This window comes from Dermacentor silvarum, chromosome 2 (genome assembly GCF_013339745.2).
Source record: "Dermacentor silvarum isolate Dsil-2018 chromosome 2, BIME_Dsil_1.4, whole genome shotgun sequence".
NCBI lineage: Eukaryota > Metazoa > Arthropoda > Arachnida > Ixodida > Ixodidae > Dermacentor > Dermacentor silvarum.
This window is the reverse complement of record NC_051155.1, coordinates 239,230,503-239,249,520: the sequence shown is the minus strand read 5'-3', so window position 1 is coordinate 239,249,520 and position 19,018 is coordinate 239,230,503. Positions and strand designations below refer to the sequence as shown.

The 19,018-nt window shown below is 50.5% G+C and overlaps 1 protein-coding gene across 1 annotated transcript; it reads left to right on the top strand.

The window, feature by feature from the left end:
• The first annotated feature begins 1,328 nt into the window (after positions 1 to 1,328).
• LOC119440761 (uncharacterized) lies at positions 1,329 to 18,197 on the top strand. The gene is made up of 4 exons (XM_049663048.1): positions 1,329 to 1,455; positions 9,773 to 11,672; positions 12,189 to 12,446; positions 12,576 to 18,197. Exons 1-4 carry the CDS (start codon positions 1,380 to 1,382, stop codon positions 18,151 to 18,153), a joined length of 7,812 nt encoding a protein of 2,603 aa, XP_049519005.1. The 5' UTR covers positions 1,329 to 1,379; the 3' UTR covers positions 18,154 to 18,197.
• The last annotated feature ends 821 nt before the right edge of the window (positions 18,198 to 19,018 follow it).

Sequence of the window (19,018 nt, the reverse complement as noted above, 5' to 3'; positions counted from 1 at the left end):
TTGCGCCAAAAAAACGGGGGCAAAGAAAGATACACGAGGACGAGCGCTTTCTACCAACTGGCGTTATTTTTTCGGGAACATCATACTTAAATACCATACCGATCTGAGCAAAACATTTCAGGATCTCATCTAGGGCGCACTCAGCAATCATGTGAATTGTATGCATTTTATAGATGATGATGATTATTATGATGATGATGATGATGATGGTGCAGCAGCAAAGAAATCTTTGCTTTAAAATTGGTCTTGTAGAGAACTGAGATAGCCGGATGATGATTCTGACAAAAACCGATTTCAGCAGCAGCACCAGCAGCAAAGAAATTTTTGCTTTAAAATTGGTCTTGTAGAGAACTGACATAGTCGGATGATGATTCTGACAAAAACCAATTTCTCACTCGCTCTTTTAATGAACAGTGTGAAAGCAAGTATAACGGCATCGAATCTAGAGCGCAGTACACTCTCGAACACCCTATCAGGAAAGACATGATCAGTTGCATCTTCCAAACGAGACGTTGGCACATGTCCTTTTGGGCTGCACTTAACTATACAAGAGCCATCAGTTTTGCTTTCGCCATTTACGGGACCGGTTCAGTTTAATATTACACTGCATGTCTCCGGAATCAGACAAGTTTACTCAGTGAGAAAGCAAGCCAAGCCAAACCCCGAGTTAGTAGACAAAGAAAGATTCGCTTTACAAGCAAGTTTTGCTAGCGTGGGCCTGCAGTCTGTCACATAATTCCACGTCTTTGAAAAACGAAGCACGGCGACTCACCGTGTAAATGTCCATCGTTTCGAGAAACATATAATTCTACACATTCAGAAAGTGAGCGGTTGTCCAGGTCAAGGATTCTTGTACGCTATGCCGTGCATGCCCTGGCCAAGTTGTTTTAGAAGTCAGACGTATTAAGCAATAGAAAATGTGTATTGCTTCAGTAAATATTAGGGGGGTGATTGCATCGTCAATGACCATGTGCACTGATCAAGATCGTCTCCATCCTCCCTGTGTGATTATGATGATGATGACCTTAAAGTCTTTGGCACATACCCACTCACGGGTACTGGTCAAGAGTTTCTATGTTTGCTCGACTTGTGTTTGCAGCTTCGCCGTCCTTGGCCGTCCTCTTGGCCTGCTACGACGGGAGTCATTGACGCTCTCGTGGGATCTGTGGCTCCGCGCGGCGTTCACGAACGCCTATACGTTTCGCACTTGCGTACTATGGCATGTAAATGATCTACAGAGACTCGTCGGGCGGATAATCGGAAACGGGATGCGCGAAGAGGAAGACGATGCAACGGCCGCCGAGCACGAGCACGATTTGGCGGTTCGCCCAGTTCGCCACCAGGGGGTCGAGCTCTAGCGGGAGGGAGCGGCCGCCGCCATGAGCCACAAGAGCCCGCCGCTGCCGCCGGACCCCCGCGAGGACGGGTACGACTACCGGCTCGACGTCTCCATCGGTGAGCCATGCACGTTCAGTAGATGAGAAGGGCCGCACACCGGCCCAGTTGTTTACACCATCGTACTTCGCGCTTTCGGTAACGGCACGCGCCGTGTATCGCCAAGCAAACACATACTTGACGTCCCTGCTCTTAGCTTCTTATTTTATACTTCCCAGATCAACAAATAGAATGAAGTTCAGACAAGAAAGCGAGGGCGGTGAGCTCTGGAGAGTTAAGTGACCATTTTTAGACAAAACAACGAAGTGTCTGCGACTATTGTTAGAGGGAAATTCACACGATGTCAGTGACACCGCGGAGAGGTGCTTAATATTCCGCCTATTGGCACCGTGTAGCCAATAAGCACCTTCACTGTGTGGTTTCCATTCGTATCGTGCGTCATGAAGTAGTATTGCATGCAGTTTGTGCTCTCCGTGGATACTAAGGCAGGCGGCAAAACATGGCACATGGGAGAACGTGCCCGACTGGAAGAAATGCCGTCGGCGACATGTAAAGCAGACGGACGACATTTTTGGGGAGAGAAGCGAGCAAGGGGGGATATATTTCGCAGTGTGGTACATTGGACTGTTATTTTTAAACTTCACTTACAAGCGCTGTCACCTGCGCGGCTGATTACATGTTTGTACAACGCCAAAAAAAAAAAAAAAACAGTTCGTTCAAGGTGTGAGTGAGTGAGTGAGTGAGTGAGTGAACTTTATTGGGTCCACAATAGACGTGAGTAAACTCGACGTCACCTGGCTAGGCCTACTCGGGGACCATCAGGTCAAACCTGATGGCCCTCTCGCGGGCCCTCTGGACTGCCAGGATTTGAGAGGTCTGATCCTGGGCCTTAATAAGCATCATCATTTCCTCTTGGGTGAAAGGGGGACCGGCAAATGCGCAGCCCCACAGGACATGCTCGAAGTCCGCATAACCACCACACAGGGGGCAGTCCGGGCTTGGGAACCGTTCGGGGTACATTGTGTGCAGTGCTGCAGGGCTTGGGTAAGTGCTGGTTTGTAGAAGTCTGAGAGTCACTGCCTGGGCCCTGCACAGTGAGGAGTGCGGCAGAGGCAGAAGTCTTCTTGTTCAAGGTGTGAAAAATTAAGAGTATACAAAGGAAACAACCTTCGTCAACTTATATAAAGCAAGCTCTCCATCTGTGGTATACATTGTGTTTCGAATTTTGCTTTTGTTTCACTAGTTTCGCCATAATATTCTTCGAGAATGTTGGAATGCTGCAGTCCGTCGATCAGACACATACCGTTGGAGCTCAACAGCCAGTCGAATTTGTTTTTCATCGCATATACATGCACTATTAGCACTCCAATACTCAAACTTCGTGTTAAATGTGATATGTCTTCCGTTGAAATATATATATATATATATATATATATATATATATGTGTGTGTGTGTGTGTGTGTGTGTGTGTGTGTGTGTGTGTGTGTGTGTGTGTGTGTGTGTGTGTGTGTGTGTGTGTGTGTGTGCGTGCGGTGGTGTGTGTGTGTGTGTGTGTGTGTGTGTGTGTGTGTGTGTGTGTGTGTGTGTGTGTGTGTGTGTGTGTGTGTGTGTGTGTGTGTGTGTGTGTGTGTGTGTGTGTGTGTGTGTGTGTGTGTGTGTGGTGTGTGTGTGTGTGTGTGTGTGTGGTGTGTGTGTGTGTGTGTGTGTGTGAAGCCGCGCCGTGCGCGCTTTTTGCACATGTCTAGTAAACCTGCAATTGGAGCTAGTTGGCTATACATTGTCGCGGATCAACACGTTCTTCTGTAGCTTAAAAACGGTACAGAAAACCACTTCAAAAGTACACATGTCATTCTCCATCTTCGGAAGGGCGAGCTGTCACTGTCTATTGGTGTGCAGTGGAATGCCAGATACGTAGCCTGAAAATTGGATTTTAGACTACCGACAAAATCCCAGCGTGCATTTGGTTTCGGCTTCCAAAATCCCTAGCCAGCGGCCCTATTGCTTAGAATGTGCGTTTATGCGACGATGTTGGCAATGACTGCACGTAATATTTATCTGCGAAATGCGCGCCTACAAGCTGCCAATATCGAAGCCTTCGCCTGCGCTCGAACTTGCGTAAGCCCTGGACAGAATGCACTCACTGCAACAGAGTTCATCAACTCGTTTCGTGCTTGAAAAGCTTGACCGAAGGACGAAAGGGAACATCATAGTACACACTCAGGAAAATGACACCCTTGAGGGTGAATTAGATGTCGAAACACTCTTCCTGCACCCTTTTTTTTTCTCAAGAACTTCTAAAATAGGTGTACTCGTTAGCAGTACAATCTTAGTGCATCCTTTCAGGGTGCTAAAAGGGTGTTATGGGCGAAACGTACACCTTACAGAATACAAGGGTACTCTGGCACTTCAACGTTTCACGCAAGTAAAAATTCACCGACGATTACGATACTCCCTAATTCGAATTTTGAGCGCAGCTGTTTAGGGGTTTTGAATTCGTGATATATTGTGACAAATAATTTCATTCTGAACGACAGGGTCCTCTCGGCGGTTGCGCTGAGCCTCTGCTCGGGCAGCTCGTTTAGCAGCAGTTGCAGACGAAGCATTTCCACCGGTCTTGTCGCTCATTGTTCAGAAAGCGTCAACACGGGAACGCGTGGCTCGCGCGGAGCGCATTCTCTGGCGGGGGCGGCGAAGGCCAAGTAGCGCATGCGCAGTTGGTCCTAAACCCACGCCAGCGCTTTGTTTCCACATATGGTATCGGTGGACGTGTTCGCAGCATGCCTGGTCGCCGCCATCAAGCACGTCTCGTGCGACACTCCGCCTTCCTCCTTACCCTTTCGTCACACACTCCTCCTCCACTCTCCTCCTCGCAGTCTCTTCGCTCTCGCCGTCTTGCATCCCCAGCTGCGCTCCGCGTTCGCTCTTTCATCCTTCGCTGTGCTCGTTCGCGAGGTTACTCCAAGGGACGCCGACGCTCAATGCAGGAACGGGCACCTACGAGCTAGCTGCGCTCTAAAAGCCGCACTGGTTTCTTTCCCAGTGGTTTACAGCAAGACATTGTCAAGCACGTCATATGTTCACAGAAGCTACGGATGCCATGCATCCTTCTGCTTCATGTATATTGCGTCCCCGCTGGTGAAGTTAGACAGTGCTTTTTTAAATTTTATTTCCTATCCTGCCTTTCGCTTTTCCCACTGGCCTCATAGCTGCTAGAGGTGTCACCGCGCGGTTCTTCTGTGCAGTAGCGACGGCGGAGTGGTCGACGTGCACGCGGCTGCTCGCTTATGCGAACGTGTGCTGTTTGTAGTCAGACCGAGACGGCATCACGGAAGTCGTATACTTAGCGAAACTTTTTTTAGGGCGAGTGGGCAGTTCTGTAAATTGGGAAAAGTGTCTGGGGAACTGGTCTGCCGCTTCAGACACGTTCACCAACATGTCGTGGCGCTACGCCCCGCAAAATATGGCGTTCAATTGGAATTTTATCGGGGTAGCCAGCCGTATAGCATATGCAGTAAACAGTAGGGCTGCGATAGAAAGTAGATAAAGTTCGGCGTTGGGATTTTTTGGTGTTCTCACGCGCTACAGAATGTAATCTGTTCTTTGTCAGTAAACAGTGACACACGCTACAGGTTTTGCACAGTTCACGCACAAATGTACACTAAGTGCATAATGTGTTCCCAATTTTTATATAGGGATCTGTGTGGGAAAGGTCAAGCCGTACCGGTACAACCTTTTTCGCTGAGTCTGAAATGGCGGTCTTGGTTTGTCACACATGTTTCTAAGAAATTGTAAGCCGTTTCATGTTCCTTGTGGATACAATTGATCCGTTTTTACGTACAATTATTCAGGTAAGACTTGGTAGAGCTTAGCCTGGTTTCGTTGTCACCTCTGATAACATGAGTGGGGCTGTCAGTGGCTATTTAAAAGTATAGTGGGCGCATGAAACTTATTGTTAGCACGTTTTTCATGTGAATATTTAGCGGAAGTTTAACGGGAAAAGTTATATAAAGACCTTGTTGACCTTGTTCTTCCAGTTACACTCTACAGAAGCTTGTATAATGTTGGATCTGGTCAAAATGTATTGGGGGAGAGTCAAACGAATAGTTGTACCATCTGGCTCCAAATAATTTTTCTTTAAGCTCCATACAGGTACACTCGCGGTGATAACATGAATGCAAGAAAGGGGACTATCCGTACAGTGGGGAACGGACTACTTCATATCTCGAAAACCTGAAGCAATAGATCATGTTCTCCTGGATTGCAAGGAAAGAGCGTTCTTTTGGGGACATTCTTCAAAGAACTCTGAAAAAAAGAAAGATCTGCCTCTAGATGGCTACGGGATCAGGTTCTTTTCGGTGCACAATGACGACGACCGAGCGCCTTATCATGCTGTAATGCTGCTACGTCTTCATAGCCTATAGGAAAAAAAAAACATATCAATGTACAGCCTATTCGGGAGTATTTTCGCCAAATGATCACAAAGTTTGTGGAAGAGTGTAAAGTAAAAGACCCGAGTGCTCAAAGATTTGAGTCACTTACGTGCATGAAAGAGTTTTATATATATATATATATATATATATATATATATATATATATATATATATATATATATATATATATATATATCTGTATGTCAGCCTATATTACGCTGCCACTCCTACTGTGACCTATTAGCTTCTCTACCTGGCTCTGTGTGTATCGGGTGTGTTCAGATAAGGGCAGACTTAGGAGGGTTCCGACTATTTTTTTTTTTTTCAGCAAAAGTTCTATATGAGGTGGGTAAATGAAAGGAATCAGCCCTTGTATTGCGAGATGCAGCGCGGATTTCCAGAAACAAAATTGTAATTCACAAAACGTGGAGAAGAGCATTTGTGGGACTTGCAGATTTTTCAAGACTTGAAGACATATCACTCCAAAACTAAAACATTGTACACCACCAAACTTTTTTTTATTTTAATCTATTACAACTACTGGCCGACGGAAACTTATACTTGCCGCCCACAGTATTTTTCGAAAAATGTCCAAACATCGATTTTTGAGCAAGCGCCTCTCACTGACCCCGTGATTAGTGACTTTGTGGTGCCATTTTATCTAGGGTGACGAAGCCGAAAATTTTTGAAAATCTTTCAAATAGCTTCTTGCAAATTAACGCAAGATATGTGCAGCTATACATTACGTATTTATTTCGTAATGAAATCCCGAAAACGCCAAAATTGCAAGTTTGTGTGTGCGTGCGTGCGTGCTACGGCAAGGGGAGCGAATGACTCGACTTTTCGTTGGTTACAACTATTTGAAGCAAACAAATGAAGTCAGATGAAGCATATATGGGAAATTTACTGTAATTTGTAATTGAAAATTGACTAGGACGAAAAAAAGATCCATCGACGAATACGATACACCCTAATGCGCAATTTGAGCGCAGCCCTGTACGTGTTCTCATTTCACAATATATTGGCTGGCGCGGACAATCTGTCTCGTGCGGCACGTTCCAAACGGAGCGAAGTGTGGCGCGACTGCTTCGCTAATCCGGAGATCGCGAGAGGCAGAGCGTGACTGACGCGTGGGCGCGATTGACAGCAGCCACCGCAGACAGACCTCCGCTCATGCAGCGCTTTGGCGAACAGACGACGCGTAGAGTGCCTCGATGCGCGCGCCCCCGCGAACGGAGCGGAGGCGAGCGAGCGTATCGAGACACCCTAATGACGCGCGCTACTCTGGCGCCATCTCGTAGGCATCGTCGCCATAGCCCATCTTGCGCGGCACTACGTTTTTCTTCTCACGCTTTCGCCATACCCTCCTTCCCCGTGTTCCGCCTCCTCCTCACGCTATCTTTGCTCTCGCCGTCTTTCATCCCCCCGCTGCGCTTCGCGTTCGCTCTCTCGCTGTGCTCGTTGCTCGGTTACGACGCCGACGCTCGCCGCAGGAACGGGCGCCTAAGAGCTGCGCTCTAAGAAACACAACTTGCCGCAGGTGAAAACAAACCCACACCTTCCGCATAACGCGCGCTGTGCTTTACCATTAGGCTACCGCGGCCGCCGTTAAACTTTTCTCTGGTATTTGTGTATGTGCACAAGTCCAGCCCTGGGAGTGTTAGCCTGCGCCACTCACTGCATGGCCGTGGTTCAATGGCTCAGTGGCCATGGCGTTTTGGTATTATAAACACGAATTCGTGGGCTCAGTCGAATCCCGGCTGTGGCGTCCGCATTGTAATGGGTGCGGAACGCAAAGGCGCTCGCGTACTTGGTTGGAATTCGGAAGCCTCCGCTACAGCGTTCCTCATAGCCTGAATTTTGCTTTATGACATTAAACTCGACAATTTGATTTTTGATATCCTGCATCCAGAGAAGCCTAATATACAGAATTTGCCCACGAAACATTTTGCTGCTTTGGACTACATTGGTAGGACCCTCGCAGGTTGCTTGCGTTGGCTTGCTTTGAAAGGGCCATCAGCTTTTGGGCCAGGCCAACCAACTATAGGTGGTCATCCATAATGTCGGCGGCGTTTTGGCACCCCCGTAATGCCATGTTTTGCCGCCTGGCCTAACTACACGGAGAGCACAAACTGCAGTACCACGTACTAAACGGCACACGAGACCAGTGGAAGGCCCCGATAGCGGAGGCACCGTTTTGCGCGCAGAGATTGGGCACGCCAAACAGACAGAACCTTTCACGACCACGACAGCCGATCTGAGGCGAGGGTCACCACAATAAATAAGCCGATAGCTTCTATGCAAGAATGCCCATTGTGTAGAATCCACGTAGACCTTCGTATTTTGAGCACCCAATTTTTAGTATTTTTGATGAAGACGGTAATGGCGTGCACATGGATTTAATTACTGTGTAAGGAAAGCCTTCATTCGTTAGCGCAGGAAGATTTTCAAGCCGATGCTTCCACACTTTTATTGCGATAACAATTATATGGACACTCCAAGGGAATTATCGCCGACGGCGTCAGCGTTGCTGCATGTGAGGCTCCGTATGTATTTAGATATATATGCTGTATGTCATGCCATGCTATATGCCATGCTGTATATGCGGGTTATATTGCTACACTATTCTATCTCTAAAGTTGCTCATACCAGCGAGGTCTTACATTCCTGACCAAATTATTCCTCAGAATTTTGAGAACGGCAGCCCACAAACAAATGTTACGAAACATAACACTTACATCGGATGCCTTTTATCTTAAATATGCTCAGACCTGAGGCTCAAACCTGAAAGTGATGTAATTTTACTGGCGCGGCTCTATACAGTGACGTCTGCGCGATGTCATTGAAGGCCCCAAACGGTGTGGTAAAGCCTTTTAATGGTGCCAGACATTTTGGCGCACCCGCGTATATCGCGTCCGCGTTACAACAACGTCTGCATGAGACGTTCAAGCGCAACGCTAAACGTTGCTACCGCCGTAAGTGCTTCGCCTTTTTTTAGGCTGCACTATCTCCGGGGTCAGCCCACGAAAGAGATTTGAAACATACTCGCTATGGAAAAGTAGTGGCAAGTCGCTGAGAAAGGCTCTATATTTTTAATAAACAAACATAAATGAGATTGTCCGACGGCAGAATTCGAACAAAGCCATCCCTAGCTCGTTCACCTATAACCATTAGGCCACGAGCACATGCCTCAATAAACGGAACAGGACATCTTTAAGAAATTCCCACGTACAAGCCTGCGCGTTGAGACGTTTGGCGCGTTTTATGAACACTCCACGCGATTTTTCGCCGTCACTAGTAATTACGTATAAAAATACTGATTTCTTTAGTTTTAATGTGTTTTCAGAAGAACATTTAGTCACATTATTTGTACGAATTTCCTTTGCGTCAGAATTTGAACGCCAGTTGGCGAAATAAGTATATGCGAATTCGTGTTCCAATCGCAGAGACCGCACAGAAATAGCTGTATTCTAAGACCTCAGGTTAGACAACTTACCTTGCTGGAACGAATTGTAACACAGCCTACGCAGATTATGCAGACCATGCAGACCCTGTCAGCTTGTACCATCGTTTTCTCACACGTAGCCAAGGTACGGTACGTGGCTAGAACAGTACCTACCGGTGTGTGGTTTCCGCAGCGAAGCACCGCGTACGTCCATCACATCGCGTAATCATGTGATTTTTTGCCAACACGCCCGACCGGAAAGAAATTTACTGTGTGATCAGTGTAACTGTGTGTTTTACTACGTCACTGCTATGACGAACAAGAAGCTATAACTAAATAAGACCCGTGTACTGAGAGGCTGGAAGGCGGCGTTGCAAGCAACAAGACTCGCACATTTCGAATGTATAATATCGCGTGTGAAGCAGAGCTCCAGCTCATTGACGTGAGATGCGCGTGCATTTGGCGGTGGCAAAAAACGAAGGCGGCGTCTTTTCTGTGCAGGAGATAAGAAGGACGACCGCTTCTGGGGTGAGGAGATCGTCAAACCAAGCCGGAAACTATCTTTCGAGCGCGACATCCGGGTGCAGGAGTTCGAGAAGGAGCGCAGCTCGAGCGAGGTGCGCAAGCTGGTGCGCTCGCCCGATACGAAGGCGCGCGCCGCCGAACCATCACTCGACAGCAGTGGTTCGGTATCGCAAAAGAGTCGGAGAAGCCGCCACAGAAAGAGGCACAAGCGAAAGTCCAGAAGGAAGAGGAAAAAGAAGAAGAAGAAGAGGCGCAGCAGGGATGACGACAGCACAACGGCGACAACCGGGGAGACGACACAGTCCAGAAAGGATCAGTCCTCGGGTGCTTCGCTGTCACAGTTACTGCCTTCAGCCGTAGCCAACTTCTTCACAGTGGATCCGGCAGCGAGCCCGCCTATGGACGAGAGAGCCATGGATGCAGCTGCCATCGGCGAACCTGCGGGTGTCATGCAGCCGACAGATGTTACCACCGCAGAGACGTTGCCGCCAAAGAGGAAGCGGAAAAAACACCGCCGGTCCTCGCGCGAAGGGGACGCGGCCACTTTCTGGCCGCCGGCCAGCGGCGGTGAAGCGATGGCGACGGGTTCCCCCGACTCGTCTACCCAGCAGTGGACACCTGACACAGCAGACCGGCAAGGAGACCACAGACAGCAGCGGTACCCTGTACAAGCAGCGTACGACCAACAAGCACGTGACACTGCTGCCTACACAGCCGCTCTGCAGCAGTACCAGCACGCGCAGAACCTGCAACGGTGGGAAGTCGAACATTTGAATCGCCTTTACCAACAAACGCAGCAAGTGCACAGTCAGCTGGATGTGGCTAGACAGCAAGCTCAAGGTGCTCACGGCACACCTGCACAATTCAACGCTGCTGACTTGGAGAAAAGACGGGAGGCTCGCGAGAGGTGTCACGAACTGGAAAAAGCGTACGAAATGGAGCAAGCTGCGCAGATAAGAAAGATTCAAGAATCTGCTGATGATCAGAAAACACAAGAGGCTCGCGAGAGGTGTCACCAAATGGAGAGAGCGTACGAAATAGAGCAAGCTGCGCAGCTAAGAAAGATGAAAGAAATTGATAACCAGAAAGCACGAGATGCTCGCGAGAGATGTCACGAGATGGAGCGAGCTTACGAAATGGAGCAAGCTGCGCAGCTAAAAAAGATGAGAGAAGCCGTTGATGAGCAGAAAGCGCGAGAGGCTCGCGAGAGGTGTCACGAGATGGAGAGAGCGTACGAAATGGAGCAAGCTGCGCAGCTAAAAAAGATGAAAGAAGCCGCTGATGAGCAGAAAGCGCGAGAGGCTCGCGAGAGGTGTCACGAGATGGAGAGAGCGTACGAAATGGAGCAAGCTGCGCAGCTAAAAAAGTTGAGAGAAGCCCCTGATGAGCAGAAAGCGCGAGAGGCTCGCGAGAGGTGTCATGAGATGGAGAGAGCGTACGAAATGGAGCAAGCTGCGCAGCTAAAAAAGATGAGAGAAGCCACTGATGAGCAGAAAGCGCGAGAGGCTCGCGAGAGGTGTCACGAGATGGAGAGAGCGTACGAAATGGAGCAGGCTGTGCAGCTAAGAAAAATTCGGGAAGAACAGAAAGAAGAGCGGCGAAGAAGACGAGAGGCCCGCGCAAGATGTCACGAAATGGAGAAAGCATACGAACTGGAACAAGCAGCACAGTTGAAGATGCTACGAGAACAAAGGCAAGAAGCAGATAATTTCCGGCGAGAGGAAGATTTGGAACGCGAAAGGTACCAAAGAGCCCAGCAAATGGAGAAGGCATACGAACAAGAGCAACATGGAACGCTAGAAATGTTGCGGAAGAAGCATCAAGACGAGGCAATTCAACAGCAATACCAAAAGGAACAAGAAGCTGAGCGCCAGAGGTACCAAAGAGCGCAGCAGATGGAGAAGGCGTACGAAAAGGAAGAAAGAGCCCATTTGTGGGGAATGATGCAGCAGAAACAGCCGGCACAGCCACTTAGTCAAAAAGAAGAAGAAGAGGAACGTCAGAGGTACCAAAGAGCGCAGCAGATGGAGAAGGCGTACGAAAGGGAACAGAAAGCCCATTTGTGGGGAACGATGCAGCAGAAACAGCCGGCACAGCCACTTAGTCAAAAAGAAGAAGAAGAGGAACGTCAGAGGTACCAAAGAGCGCAGCAGATGGAGAAGGCGTATGAAAGGGAACAGAAAGCCCATTTGTGGGGAACGATGCAGCAGAAGCAGCCGGCACAGCCACTTAGTCAAAAAGAAGAAGAAGAGGAACGTCAGAGGTACCAAAGAGCGCAGCAGATGGAGAAGGCGTATGAAAGGGAACAGAAAGCCCATTTGTGGGGAACGATGCAGCAGAAACAGCCGGCACAGCCACTTAGTCAAAAAGAAGAAGAAGAAGAACGTCAGAGGTACCAAAGAGCGCAGCAGATGGAGAAGGCGTACGAAAGGGAACAGAAAGCCCATTTGTGGGGAACGATGCAGCAGAAACAGCCGGCACAGCCACTTAGTCAAAAAGAAGAAGAAGAGGAACGTCAGAGGTACCAAAGAGCGCAGCAGATGGAGAAGGCGTATGAAAGGGAACAGAAAGCCCATTTGTGGGGAACGATGCAGCAGAAACAGCCGGCACAGCCACTTAGTCAAAAAGAAGAAGAGGAGGAACGCCAGAGGTACCAAAGAGCGCAGCAGATGGAGAAGGCATACGAAAGGGAACAGAAAGCCCATTTGTGGGGAACGATGCAGCAGAAACAGCCGGCACAGTCACTTAGTCAAAAAGAAGCAGAAGAGGAACGCCAGAGGTACCAAAGAGCGCAGCAGATGGAGAAAGCATACGAAAAGGAACAGAAGGCCCATTTGTGGGGAATGACGCAGCAAAAACAGCCAGCACAACCACAAGAGGTGGAGCTCCACACGCACCAAAGAGCGGAACAGTTAGACAAGGGGGAAGAACAAAAGGCTCAGGTGGGTCCAGTGGCGCGGGAAGATCAGCCAGTACAACAGCCGTACCAACAAGAACAAGCAGAACACTTACGATGCCAGACCGCTGTACAGCTTCAGAAAGAAGAGAGGGCTAGATCTGATCCAATTTCGCGGGACTCACTCAGTCACCAGACAGACCAACAAAGGCAGGACTATCAGAAAGGCTTGGAAACAATGCAGGAACACGTGGCAAGAAAGGAGGTGGTACAACAATTGCAACAATTTGAGAAAATGTGTGAAGCAATGCATGAGCAGTCAGCGAAGATGCCTGAACTAGATTTGAAAAGTCAACAGAAAGCAGAGGTGTTCGCCGTTGAGCGCAAACCAACCTTGACATTATTTACCCCTCCCGGATTCGGACCTGTCGGTTCGCACCTCAAGATAAAAACAAAGATAAAAATAGACACTGCGCCGCTGAGCCCGGAAAATGTGGAATCTGTTGAAGAAACAGTTATTCTTGACGACTACCTCAATGGAAACGAGGCTGGCGCATTCGGCCAAGAGAGCTTCGAAGGACATCAGAGGGGACTCACGACAGCTCCACCCGTCGTCACCATCGTCGAAAAACCCACCATTCATGAAGTTGAAGCTACAGAAGAAGCAGTGGTATCCAACGTCACGCTGATCATCAATCCAGCACCATCAAACATTACTCAAGTAATCGAGCAACCGATAATAGAACAGCCGAAAAGCGAAGTCTTGAATCTCCTTGCGACTGCGCTCGGTATCGGTGCTGACAACTTCCATCAGGACGAGATCACGGGACAGGAGGCGTCGTCGACGAACACGTTGTTATTTGGCGAAGTGGACACCCTGTATGAGGACACGTCCACTATGCCTGCGCCATCCAAGTACACCGAAGCACCAGGGCCTCAAACAGTAGTTGAAATAGTCCAGGACTGTTTCCAAGTCATGGATGACGTAATTAAAACCGAAGTATGCTCAACACAGGCTACATACACCGACGTACAAGGAGCTGAAACTGTAGTGAGAATGGTCAACGACTGCTTTCAAGTAATGGACAATGTAGTTCAAAGCGAGCCATGCACGCCCCCTAAGATAAATACAATGCGTAAGAGATCGGCCTCACCCAGGCTCTCTACAGCTGAGACAAACTCGAGATCTTCTGCAAAATCTGCCCGTCACAGATTGGTAAGCGAGAATAAAAGGTCTCGAGGCGCCAGGAGGCCCTCGAGATCTCGAAAGCCCACATCCGCCGGTTCTGTGCCTTCAGGGAAGTCTCGAATGTCAAATTTTGATTCCTCAGAACCATGGACCAAGAGGGGCTCGCAACTGTCCGAAGACTCTGACTCACGGCGCCTTCCTTCATTTCCAGGTCTCAACGCAAGAGTTGAAGTAGCTGTCAACAGGCCTGATTTTATCGGCTTAGTCAACAGGCCGGACGTCGTTCGCCTGCGTTCTACCTGTCTGTTACTAGAGTCAGTAACGGGACTTGTTCAAGACACCGTGAACAAAGATTTCGCCAGTGCGAAAGCTAACATTCTAAGCGCAGGCGACCCGCTCAGGACAACTGTTGCTGCGTATGTCGTGGAAGATGACGACGCAAAGAAAAAGAAAAGGCGTAAGAAAAAAAAGAAACGCTCCAAGAAGAAAAAACGAAAAAAGAAAAAGAAGTCTAAGAAGAAAAAGAAGAAGAAAAGGTCAAAAAAGAAGAAGAAAAAGAAAAAGAAGAAGAAAACGAAAAAGAAGTCGAAGAAGAAGAAGAAGTCGAAGAAAAAGAAGTCCAAAAAGAAGAAAACGAAAAAGAAGAAAAAGAGTGACGAGAGCAGTACATCACCATCGTCGACATCTAGTCCGTCGTCCTCAATCGAAAAAGTCGGCGACGGAAAGACTCCGTCTCCTACAACCTCCAAAGCTACAACAGGCACTGCAAAACCCATGGCTAGAGTTAGTGTGACGGCGTCTTCAAGAAGTTCTAAATCGACACAGACAGACGACCTGTTGAGAGGTTCAAGACAACGCATACAGCGAGAGGCTTACCTTCCACCGGCAGGCGAAGGGCGGCGACGCCGTAGACGCCGAAGCAGGACATATTCCGACACATCAGACAGCAGCGTCGTCTCGCAGAAGTACCGCATTGTCACCCATGTGGTTCTCGGCGATGGCAGCTCGGCAGCCCGCCTGAGCGGCAGCGGTTCAGAGAGGGTCTACCAGCTACCGAAGCCACGGAGCAAGTCCAAGTCTCGTTCGAAGTCCAGGCAGCGGATGGCGGCCCAGCAGCATTTGGCATCTCCCTCACCGCTCGAAACACGTGGCAGGGTCCAGCGCACGTCTTCCCAGTGCTCCAACTGCGACGGCACCACCACTCCACCCATGGTGGTCCAACGGCCCATCATCATCGAGGCACCGACCATTCCATCGCCGCCGCCTCCTAAGCGAGACGAGAGGCTGGGCGACGACGATCGGCACGACCGACGACAGCGACGGAGACGCCATCACCGCTCCTCGGGCTCCCGGTCGTCGCGAAGCCGGCGAAGCTCGTCGGATAGCACGTCAACCGAGCCACGCCGTCGCCGCCGCCACCGCCGCCGACGTCACCGCCGATCGCACGAAGGGCGACCACGCCGCTACTACGTGGATGACCCCGAGATCCCAGGCAGGCCCGGTCGGCCCATGTACGCAAGCCCTCCGCCTTACTACTATGGCGAGCCCATGGGTGGACCGGCTCCCTACATGCGGCGCCGGGCGCGGTCCTTCGAGCGTGTCCCGCCACGTTTCCCACGCTACGTGGCAGGCTACGGGCCGCCGGTTATGCCCGACATGCCGCCCGTGCCATTCGAGTCGAGCGCTGAAGCTGTTCCGCCGATGTCCATGATGATCACTAACAACATGATGCAGCCATCGCCAATGGCGACACCACAATCACCGCTTGCTTCGCGACCACTTCCTCTGCCAGCACTACCTCCACCGCCGCTTCCGGCTCCACCGCTAATGCCTCAAACGATGCCCAGTCCGGTGATTTTATCGGCACCGATGCAGCAACCTTCGTTCACATTTCCTCAGATCGCCCCGCCATCAGAACCTCCGCTGCCGACCAAGCAGCGCTCACTCACTGTCGAAATCCAGACGCCGCCCGCTAGTCCTCCAGTGCCTACCTCGTATACGGCTTCAGCGCCCTTGCTCACCTACCAGAACAACCGGTACGGCAGCAACTCGAGCAGCAGCGACAGCTGGAAGCAGGGATACACTGTTAGCCAGCAGCCGACAAGCTTTTCTTCCACCATTTCGACGTCTTCGTTTAGCGGAGCGGCACCGCAGGCGTATGGCGGCAAGGTTGCTGAGAACCCCTGGATGGCACCGTACAATTACATGCGGCGCAACTTCGACCAAGGCAACCTGGTGCTCAGCATCATTTTCATTTTGGGCATAGCAGCCTGTGTAATAGCACTTATCGGACAGTATGGCCGCTATCGGGAAAGTCGCGACACCATAGAGGAAGAGGAAGAAGGTGCCGTTATGCACGGCCCGTGGCTCTTTAATTTATCAGGCGTCGCCTCGACGCTGCTCATGCGCGGATACAAGTTCTGCCACGCACCGGACTGCAAACGCGAAGCCGACAGGCTGGCTAGTGTGCTCGCCTCTGGTCCCTGTGATAGCTTCTACGACTACGTTTGCTCGCGCCGCTGGGCGTCTAAGCGCAGGCCGGTGGACGCTATGACCGCGGATGACGTCGCCGTGCAGGACATCCAGGACAGCGTATGGAGAAACATCAAGAGTGACAGCAAGCAGCCGCTCGCAGCGGTCATGTGGAGGAGCTGCCTGGACGTCGGTAGTTTGGGCGCCGCTCCTTTCCTTGAGTTCTTCAATGCATCCGGGCTAGCGGGCTGGCCGTTCCACGAGGCGCCGTTGGACGTGGACACGTTGCACGTTGCTGGTCGTTTGGTCCGCCTGCTCCGCTTGGCCACGCTGCTAAGCTTGCGCGTCGAGCGCGGCTCCGGGCCAAAGGTCACCATTGTGCTTGGCCACGCAGCCCCACCCCTGGACCTCCGCGACTTCCGAAACAACGCTAGTATAACTACTTTCGTGAAGAGAGTGGAAAGAACAATGAGGTTCCTCACGTCGGACGTAAATGACACTACGACGAGAGCAGTTGAAGTGGTAAACTTTTGCCTACGGCTGGTGAACCTCAACGCTGCCACGAACAGCAGCGCGTCCAAACTTGGCACGAACTTTTCAAGTTTTCTTGACGCTGCAGTGGGTGACCTCATCGATTTGACAAGAAAGGACATTCATATCAACGTAGAATCGCCCAAATACGGAAACGAACTGAGCCAGCTGTTGAGTGCTGTATCGCCCCGCGCGGCGCTCAACTATTTGGGCTTTTACACAGTGGACCATTTGTGGTCTTTCTCACCTGGAGGCGCGAGAGAAGAAGTCACATCCGGTCACCGCGAGCGAAGGTGTCTTCAGATGACAGAAAGGGCTGTTCCGTCTCAAATTCTCGAAATTGGCTTTCAGGTATACAAAAACCGCCTCAATTGGACGGACCTGCACAGACGGACAAACGAGACGAAGAAGCATATAAAAGACGGCGTCCGGTCTTTGTCTTGGATGGACCACAGTATGAAGGTTAAAGTCATCGAGAGAATCGATGCGACAAGCGTCGAGCTGTTCTTCCCGGGGCACATGCTGAAGACCAGCCCAATGGCGGCACCCCCGCCGCAGCGGAGTGCATTCGAGCTGTACCAGCGTGCCGTCGAAGATAGCTTTGCCGCGTCTGTTCTCAGCGGCACGGCGGCTGGTGAGAGCCTGTTCTCGCACCGCTCTGAGCTTGGCTCCGATGGTGTGCTGCGTGTTCCTCTTGCGGCAGTGGCGACAGCAAGCACCGGCCCGTCGCCGTCACCTTACGTGGCCCTGCTACGTTCCACGCGGCTCAACGTGCGTTTAGCTAAGGCGCTGCTGCAGGTAGCGCTGGCCGACGACATCTGGACGGCGGCAGCTCGCGGTCGGTACCGGGTGGTGCAGTCGTGCTTCCTGTCCCGGTTCCCAGCACTACGCGACCCGCTAGAAGAGGGCCGGCTCGTACCCAAGCCGGCCGCCGTGGCGCGCGACGACGTGCTCGAGCACGTGGCCGTCGCGCTGGCGCACGTCGAGTTCCGGCGCGGCGTACAGCTTCTGCGCCACAACATGACCGACTACCGGCTGGCCGACGCCCAGGCATGGTCATCCGAGCAGCTGTTCTTCGTCTCGTACGCTGAGTCGGAATGTCAGGCATACGACGACGAGTGGGCCTTCCGACGCTTCCTGGCGCGCAACGAGAGTCCTGCAAGGCAGCGCGTCGACATGGCGCTGGCGCACGACCCCACATTCCACAGGGCGTTCCACTGCCACCGCGGGTTTGCCATGCGGCCACGCCACAGCTGCAGCTTTTGGTGACACAGCACCTTTGCGTGGTGCTCATGAATAAATGATACTCTTCTGCCGCCGCATGCTTAGTATCAGTGGCGTCACTAGAAAAGGAGAGGGGGAGGGCTTCACTCAAGCCTTCGGTTTCTCCGCGGCTCGTAGCCGAATGTGGTAAACGTCTGCTTTCAGGGCAGCTCAATGGGCCGATGAAAAGAATGGGCTGAATCGATCCACAATGCATATCCGTTTTAATTTTTAGTTTAACTTAGGAGTCGATTTGTTTTCAATGTGTTTTCGCGTGAGGTTAATTTTGTCCTTTATACCTTAAATACACCGAAGGTGCACAAAGGTCCGTTGAAAGTGGTCGCTCAATATCTTTTTTTCTTATTATTTATGAAAATAACTGTTTCAAGTTATAAGAAATAGTAATTATATTTTGCGAGACATTGCTTGTATAGCGCAGGGCATTCGTTACTTTGTGATTTTTATGTAAATAGAAGTATTATACTTCTAATACTTCTAATAGATGCATAATATTTTATCTACTAAGTGTGGGCTCAGAGTTTGCAGTGTCTAGCTACGCAATTTCGGAACGCTTACAAAATGTGACATGTCAAAGTGCCGCCATATTTACTTTTTTTATTTTAACAGAAAAAAATGCCGATTTACAGGCAATAAAATTCACCGACGATTACGATACTCCCTAATGCAAAATTTGAGCGCAGCAGTATACGTGTTTTCGTTTTGCGATATATTGCTGGCGCGGACAATCTGTCTCGTGCGGCACCTTGCAAACGGAGCGAATTTAAGTGTGGCGCGACTGCCTCGCTAATCGACAGATCGCGAGAGGCGGCGCGTGAGTGACGCGTGGGCGCGATTCACCGTAGCCGCAGCA